Source organism: Drosophila biarmipes, chromosome 3R (genome assembly GCF_025231255.1).
Source record: "Drosophila biarmipes strain raj3 chromosome 3R, RU_DBia_V1.1, whole genome shotgun sequence".
In the NCBI taxonomy this organism is placed as follows: Eukaryota; Metazoa; Arthropoda; class Insecta; order Diptera; family Drosophilidae; genus Drosophila; species Drosophila biarmipes.
Genome location: NC_066616.1, coordinates 10,958,934 through 10,966,880, shown reverse-complemented (window position 1 = coordinate 10,966,880; position 7,947 = coordinate 10,958,934). Strand labels below are relative to the sequence as shown.

Below are 7,947 nucleotides of genomic sequence, written 5' to 3'. Positions count from 1 at the left end.
TATTATTTATGTATATGTGTATCGTTTAAATATAAGTCTTATTTGTTTGTAATTTTCATATATATTTTAAAGTTCTTGATTGATGTTCGTGAGCCGACGTGACCCAGCCCCCTCACGCTGCCATCGCCTATGCCAAACACTTTAACTTCGATCTGGCACTTTTTCTCATGACGTGTCGGCGAGCTTTACTTTATTAAACAATCACCCGGAAAAGTCACTGCAAATAGCCGAAAATGCGCGACCAATTCATCAGCCTGGCCCTGCTGCTGTGCGCCCTGCACAGCGCCTGCGGATTGTACTTCCACATATCGGAGACGGAGCGCAAGTGCTTCATCGAGGAGGTTCCGGATGAGACCACTGTGATTGGTGAGTGCCAGCGCCCAGCGCCTAGTGCCAACTTGGTAGTTTTCTAAGCCGACTTCCTCCTCCCGCAGTCAACTACAAGGTGGAGCTGTACGATCCGCGCTCCAATGGCTTCATGCCCTCATCCCCTGGCATCGGAATGCATGTGGAGGTCCGCGACAGCGACGACAAGATCGTGTTGTCCCGCGTCTACAGCTCCCAGGGACGCATCTCGTTCACCTCGCACACTCCCGGCGAGCACGTCATCTGCATGTACTCGAACAGCACTGCCTGGTTCAGCGGGGCCCAGCTGCGCGTCCACCTAGACATACAGGTGGGCGAGCACGCCATCGACTACGCCAATGTGGCGCAAAAGGAGAAGCTGACTGAGCTGCAGCTGCGCATCCGCCAGCTGCTGGACCAGGTGGAGCAGATCACCAAGGAGCAGAACTACCAGCGCTATCGCGAGGAGCGTTTCCGCCACACCAGCGAGAGCACCAACTCCCGCGTTCTGTGGTGGTCGCTGGCCCAGACCGTCGTCTTGGTCTGCATGGGCTTCTGGCAGATGCGCCATCTCAAGAGCTTCTTCGAGGCCAAGAAGCTGGTGTAAGGTGCCCGGGGGCTGGAGCATCGTCATCCGTGTGTTTTCACCGTCATTTGGCAGGATTTGCGAATTTCATCGATGGATCGTCATCAACCAACCAGCCAAATTGGCTCCTCCACTCCAAGCACGTCTAGTTTTAATTTCTTGTGCGTAACTTAATAAAATCCATTGTACAAAAAGAGACCGACTGTGCACTCCCACATTCTATCTCTGCCCCAGTCAGCTGAGCCCGGTCCCGTGACTGGGAGGATGAGCGTGGCTCGGCCTTATCAGCGGCCTCCGGGAAGATAACCTGTGGCGTCGGCGTTAACTCCCTAGTTTTAAGCTCGTGCTGCATCGCGACCGTCTGCATCGGCCGGCACCGCCGACTGCCCTTTATCTCGTTTGTTCTGGCGGAGAGGAGTCTTTTCAGTAGCTCTTGGACCGCCCAGAGCAGCGGTCGTCAGTCGCGGCAGAAATCCGTTGCCCAAACAATAGAGCTCGTTGTGGCTGTGGCCCACCGTACACCAAACGCAACCACTGACGACCCACAAAAGCCGCAGCTGTAACCCGAGCCGGTCCGATCCGAAGCGCTTTCAAGTCAACAACTGGTCCAGGTCTCTGCTCCCTCTCCGGTTCAGTTCGTTCACGTCGGATTAGCCGTGCAGGCTGTTCAAAATGTTCCGCGCTACGGAAATCGGCAGCGAAGAAAGTGAGTCTGCGGGCAGAAGATAAGATAAGACAAGAACATCAGGTAATCCCGCCGCCTCCCTTTCATTACATGTAGCCCTGCCTGCGCTGGCGGAGCTCAGCCAGGTGGGATACGAGCCGGAGGCACGGGACGTAGAGTGGGGCGGCTGGAGAGCAGAACGGGCGCAGCTGAAGCGGCCTCATCGCAACTCCCTGCCCAATTATGGCTTCGCCCCGCCGCCCATCCGCTTGGAGTACAGGTATCCACGGGCCGTCTTCTTCGTCTTGGCCACAAAGTTCTTCGAGGCCTTCGCTGCCAACGGCATACGCAGTAAGTCACGGATCTAGACCATCGGTCTGAGTACAATTATTTGTTTTTGTCTGGTCGAAAAATTCCGAAAACCAGGCTTATCAGCGGCACAGAAATGCAAACACAGGGAGGTCTTATTGACAGTCAAGAGACCTGTGTTACATTATATTAGGGGCACAGATAAGATGAAAGAAAAGCAGGATGGATCTAGCGAAATATTGGGATGTTAATGATCTATCGTGTAATAATCTTAAAAAACATATACACGTACTGTGTTTATGATACATTAGATTTCCTTATCTTCTTTCACTCCTGGGAATTTTCAATTTTGCGAAATTATAGGACATTGTTGTATAATATTTCCCAACCATTGTCGAAGTCTCAATGCGACGACCTTGATTTCATGGTCAATAAATCGAGACTGATTGCAGGCTTACACCCGATTATGTATTATTGAATTCGATTCCAGCCGTTCTCGCCCTCTATCTGCGCGACGATCTCAACTTCACCGAAAGCTTCTCCACGGTGGTGCTGCACATCTTTAACTTCTTCGGCCAGTTCTGCCCGATCATTGGAGCCATCCTGGCGGACAGCTACATGGGCAATGTGCGCACGATCTCCGGCTTCAGTTTCATCTACGCCTTTGGATGGCTGCTGCTCGTACTGACATCTCTGCCCGCCCTGGGTCTTCCAATGGTGTAAGTACTTGTAATGCTTACACTCAGCTGAACAGTCTAGCTGATCCTGGTCTCTTCTTAGCCTGCTGGTGTCCATCGCCCTGTTATTTATCGCCGTGGGCAATGGTTCCATCCGGGCCTGCATCACTTCCCTGGGAGCGCTGCAATTTAAGCTTCCGGAACAGAGCGTCCACCTGGCCGAGTACTTCTCCTTCTACTATTTCGTTTACTATTTTGGCATCTTTCTGAGCAAAATCCTTCCTCCGCTCGTAAGGGCCAACACACAGTGCTTCGACAAGGCGGAGTGCTATCCAGCAGTATTCGGCACCCTAGGCACTGCCTTCATGATGGCCTGGAGTGAGTATTTATCCCTCTTCATTTACAATTCGTATGTAATTTATATATATCCACATTATTAGTTATCTTTCTGGTTGGGAAATGCTTTTACAAGTCCGAAAAGCTCTCCGATGACAACATACTCTTCAAGTTCTGCGGCTGCATCAAAACAGCTCTAGTGGAGAAGTGGCGACGTCGCAAATCCCCAAAGCGCTCCAGCTATTGGTTACACAATGCCGTGGGTGCCTACGACGAGGGCTTTGTTAGTGATGTCTCCAGGGTCTTGAGGGTACGTTATTATTTTACAAGTCTTCCTTTACTCAAGAATTCCAATTTTCTTTAAGATATCCAAGCTGTTCATCCCACTACCATTCTACTTCGCCTTGCTGGCGCAACAAGACTCCAGTTGGACCTTTCAGGCCACTCAGATGAACACAACTGTGCTGGGCGTGACCATCCAGCCGGACCAGGCCAAGGCCGTGGGCCCCATCTTCCTGTTTATGCTCATCCCCTTGTGGCAGTACATAACCGTGCCTCTGCTGCGTCGCTACTTCAACTGGGAGCTGCAGCCACTCCATAGCGTAACGGTGGGTGGCATTTTCTCCGCAGGCGCCTTCTTCTGTGCGGGAGCTGTGCAGGAACGTATAAAGGTGAGTGCTGATAATGAAACTCTTCACCTGATAGTTGCTTAAGCCGTCTTGAAGAATTCCCCGCTTCTTACAGTGAATATAGCCTGGCAGCTGCCGCAGTTCCTTCTGCTTATGATGGGCGAACTGCTGCTCTCGATTCCGGGTCTCCAGTTCGCCTTCACCCAGGCGCCGACCTCCATGAAGTCGGTAGTCACGGCTGCCTGGTTCCTGAACAACGCCTTCGGTAATCTCATCGTAGTCTTGGTCACCGAACTGGGCATGATGAGCTCCCAGATGGCCGAGTACTTCTTCTACGCGGTGGTCATGCTGGTTTGCATTATCCTCTTCGCCCTGCTGGCCTTCGATTACACGCTGCAGGAACGTAAGGGTGGACTGTATGTTAGAGGCCTGGACAGCGACCCCGAGGATCGGGATGTGCCCAGCACCAGCCGCAGCGACAGCATCTAGGAGAGGTTCTATTCTCTAGTAGTTCCATTGCACTTGTAATTTATTAATACACGCGCACGCAGGCAAACACGCATTTAACTGAAAATAAATAAAAGCTAAGCAACCAAAAATCAATCTATTATCTTGAACATGTACTGGAGCTCCAGGTTCGAGTCATCCGGCAGATCGGTGCAGTGGACGGCATTCTGCACCTTGGACTTGCCGAACTTGGCGCGCAGAGTGTGCGGCCGCAACAGCTTGGCTATCTCGGGATCCATGGGTCCGCAGAAGTTACGGAATTCCGGATTGGCCTTCTTCTCGGGATCGGCGCAAGCGATCTCCATGCACATGCACACTCCACTGGCCAGCTGGGCCACCATGGGAATGTACTCAGGCAGGACGCCGCGGTATACCTCATAGAACTCCTCGCAATTGATGCGCGCCATCAGGATCATGCGCATGGCCGTCAGCCGGAAGCCATTGGATAGGATCTCTTCTATGATGTCTCCCAGGAGGCCATCTTTGATGCTGTGCGGCTTGATGATGGCCAGCGTGGTGTTCTTAAACAAGCAATCCTTGATGATGCTGTGCCGCGCCTCAAAGAAGAACTTGAGGTCCATGTCCACGTCGTCGTCGTTGTCGGAGTAGTAGAAGCCGAAGCGGATCTCCTCGCTCTCGCACAGCTCCTCCAGACTGGGCGACAACTTCACATTGGATGCCTCCAACTCGGAGCTTTTGTAGCGGGCGCAGGCCTTTATGGTCTCCACCACATTGTCGCCGATCAGCTCCAGGCTAATGGCAGGACCCGCCAGCAGCTCGTTCATCAGGACTCTGAGATTATGTGGGTGAGACTCACTCTTTCCTGACTTTGGCATTACTCACGAGGAGGAGACATCCGTCTTGTCCTTGCCAGAGAGAAATTGGGTGACCATCTTGGGGGAGAACTGCACCATCATGCCCTGGTTTATGTTAATCTTGTTGGCGATCAGTGTCTTGAGGAATTTGCCCAGGTGCTTGGTCCACATATTGTTCTTGAGCAGAACGAAGCCCCTAAAGGAGAAAGGGATTGAAGATTAGTGGGTATAGGGAAGTGCATTGGTTATCCCCACTTCTTGCGGTATTTGGCCAGGTTGGAGCGCGTGGTGTCATCTGCATAGTCCACGATGTCGAATTGCCGGCCAAACACATTGATCTTGGAGCCCACGAAGAAGTCGCGCTGCGTCAACTCAGGGATCTTGGTGCGGCGCAGGAAGGTGCGCTTGTTCCGCTGGTCGAACTGGGGTATGACAATTGAAGGATTACGTTCGGTTTCAAGAAGGAGCACGCAATCCTTACCACTTCCACCGCCTTGTCGGAAACATAATAAGTGATCAGGAATGGACGGATGATTCCCGCCTCCGCGTGGTACCACTCGGCCGCGAAGGCCAGACGCCGCTCGCTCGCCGAGATCGCAGCGGGTTTCATAGCTTGGTTCGTTTTAGGGCTGTGCTTATCCCTTTCAATTGATTGACAGCAAATCCTTTATTTCGAGTGAAAACTGATTGTTTACTTCGCATTTCAAGTGTGCTTCTTCCCCGCGTTGTCACAGAAACAGCGTTGCCAACACAACGAAAAACACAGAAACTGGCGCGAGATTTTGAAAATAATAAATACATTTTAATAAAAACCTTGACTAACTAAAAACGACCTATAAAATTACAGGAGGTTTACTCAATTGTAGTTTATCAATGCATTTGAGAGATTGTTTACTTCGCTGTACGCTTGTACCTGCGTAAGTTACTTATGACATATATACTTATTTCACTTTTTCAGATGCCAGAACTTCCTAACACTCCCACATCACTTTTTAAAATAAAAAAGCGAAAATTGAAGTTTTCCATTTTTTTTATTGTAATTTCCTTTATTTACAGGAAACAAAAATAATAAACTGCAAACGGATTTTGCAATAAATTGGTTGTAGCTTTCCTCTGGTTGTTAAATTCTAGCGTAAAACTTATGGTTTTCCCTTGTCGGCGCCAAATCTTCTTGTTCCTTGTGTTGCTTCTTGTTAACATCTCTCCTCTGAATACGCATTATATTCAGCTAAATTAAATGTGGTTTTCTTTGATTGGAATAGTGTGTTATGTACGCATGCGTTTTTGTGGATGTTCTTATGAGTGATTGAGTGTTCTTTTCCTTTTGTTTTTGTTTTCGTTTTAGTTTTCTTGGGAGTGTGTGAGGAGTGAGTGTTGTGATCGTGTGTTGACTTATGGTATAAGCGCCACGGCTAACGCTACGACTACGCCAAAATGCTAGACACCAGCCGAGCGGCCGTCTAGGCAGCTGCCTTCTTCTTGTCACCCTCGCCGCCCTCCTCGTCATCCTCGTCGTTCTGGGACAGACTAGGGATGTTGTCGTCGGAGTCCTCCTCCTCGTCGTCGACGTTGAAGTCATCGAACTTGTTGTTCCAGTCGCCACCAGGGCTGTTCAGGAAATTGCCAAACATGCCGTTGTCTTTTTGATCACCTGGTGATGGGGTATATGGGTGGATTAGCATGATTTCAGGGTGGGATTAGTGGTCAGCGCAGCTTACCCTCCTCGTCGTCGGACTCATCGCGCCACTTGGCAAAGTTGGCCTTGAGGAAATGCAACTTGGTCTTGTCCGTGGTCAGCGAGGACCAGTAGGGGCCGGACGCCTTCTTGGGTATTGTGAATTCCAGGCAGCGGCCGATGTTCTTGCTGGTCACCTTCTCGGGATCCACCTCGTGGAGGAAGTTCAGTGTGACTTCGTACTTCTTCGACGCATCCAGCACGTTCACGCCCTTGAAGGTGAAGCTGTTTTCCGTGACTCTGTTTCGGGGTGCACCCAGGGATTAGGATATTTGCTGGGATTTCCCGTTTATACGTATGCCGGCACTTACTTGTGTTCGATGTCCTTGCACTCCACATCGATGATGACGTAGAGGTGGTCATTGCGCTGGGCCCATGAAACTGGAGGCGGAATAACTCTGGAAAAGGACAGTTAAGTAAACATAAATAAGGTTTGACTTAGAGGAGGGGGGTGGGTAATGGGCCTCCGGTGTCATGGCAACTCGCGTGGTATTTTCTGGAAGCGGGTGCATGAACTATGCAAATGCCCCGACTGTCCATTTGCATAGGCCGCTTCGCCCAGGCGAAAGTCCATGCCGAAAATCCACGGCACTAGCGCCAGCCACAAAACATAACCTCAAAAACTGGGCCCTCCGATTAGTCCCACAAATAACGCAATGCAGATGCGCACGGGACACGCCCACTGCAGGCACAACGCCCTATCCGTCGGATCCCCAAAAGGATTCGCTGCATCCGCTGGGAAATGAGGTATTTGCAGGGGCAGGAGTTCTAAAATGGACGCCGCCGCCGTCGCCGTCGCAACAAAGCACGCGACGCACAAAGAAGCCACAAAAAGATGGGCCGGATAAGTTTGGGGAACCGGGGTTCCCGGCTGCGGACTCACCCTGCTGCTGACGACATTATGTTGCTGTTGTTGCGAATTGCTGGTTTACGTTTTACGGAGCCGGAACACTTCTGACTGACAGCCTGTTTTTCGTTACAAAAAAAGGCAATCTCAGTGGAACAAAATTGTCATGCACAAAATTGTCATGAAACAGAGTGGCCGAAGGCGAGCCGGAAATGTACCTAAAAATGCCGCCCAACCCTGGGGGTTAGGAACTTAGCCAGGCCTAGAGTGGGCACATAAACCTCTCAAAATAACCGTGACATAGGTAAAATACAATATTTTACATTTTACCCGATTCAAAAAACGGTATTCGAAAATTGAACAATCTTTTAAACACTCTATGAATAAAAATAAAATATGAATAAATTAAATGTTAAGTGCTATTTATTATATTCATGAAGGCAGAAAACTTTGTGATCCACAAAAAAAAGTGCACTTTTTACATTTCATCTTTATTT

The 7,947-nt window shown here is 50.2% G+C and overlaps 4 protein-coding genes across 4 annotated transcripts; 2 read left to right on the top strand and 2 right to left on the bottom strand.

Annotated features, from left to right (window-relative positions):
* Positions 1–130: 130 nt before the first annotated feature.
* On the top strand, positions 131–1,129 carry LOC108031123 (transmembrane emp24 domain-containing protein eca). The gene is made up of 2 exons (XM_017104335.3): positions 131–366; positions 435–1,129. Exons 1-2 carry the CDS (start codon positions 234–236, stop codon positions 950–952), a joined length of 651 nt encoding a protein of 216 aa, XP_016959824.1. The 5' UTR covers positions 131–233; the 3' UTR covers positions 953–1,129.
* Positions 1,130–1,372: 243 nt separating this feature from the next.
* LOC108031627 (peptide transporter family 1) lies at positions 1,373–4,145 on the top strand. The gene is made up of 7 exons (XM_017105232.3): positions 1,373–1,637; positions 1,713–1,946; positions 2,395–2,623; positions 2,685–2,959; positions 3,022–3,227; positions 3,283–3,588; positions 3,643–4,145. Exons 1-7 carry the CDS (start codon positions 1,604–1,606, stop codon positions 4,033–4,035), a joined length of 1,677 nt encoding a protein of 558 aa, XP_016960721.1. The 5' UTR covers positions 1,373–1,603; the 3' UTR covers positions 4,036–4,145.
* On the bottom strand, positions 4,058–5,557 carry LOC108031623 (nucleoside diphosphate kinase 7). Its single transcript, XM_017105229.3, has 4 exons — positions 5,350–5,557; positions 5,124–5,290; positions 4,897–5,064; positions 4,058–4,845 (listed from the first exon to the last, which is right to left on the bottom strand). Exons 1-4 carry the CDS (start codon positions 5,476–5,478, stop codon positions 4,146–4,148), a joined length of 1,164 nt encoding a protein of 387 aa, XP_016960718.1. The 5' UTR covers positions 5,479–5,557; the 3' UTR covers positions 4,058–4,145.
* A 323-nt stretch (positions 5,558–5,880) lies between these two features.
* On the bottom strand, positions 5,881–7,652 carry LOC108031625 (uncharacterized protein CG16817). The gene is made up of 4 exons (XM_017105230.3): positions 7,487–7,652; positions 6,915–7,001; positions 6,587–6,843; positions 5,881–6,519 (listed from the first exon to the last, which is right to left on the bottom strand). The coding sequence occupies exons 1-4, from the start codon at positions 7,501–7,503 to the stop codon at positions 6,329–6,331; spliced, it is 552 nt and encodes a 183-aa protein (XP_016960719.1). The 5' UTR covers positions 7,504–7,652; the 3' UTR covers positions 5,881–6,328.
* Between the last annotated feature and the right edge of the window lie 295 nt (positions 7,653–7,947).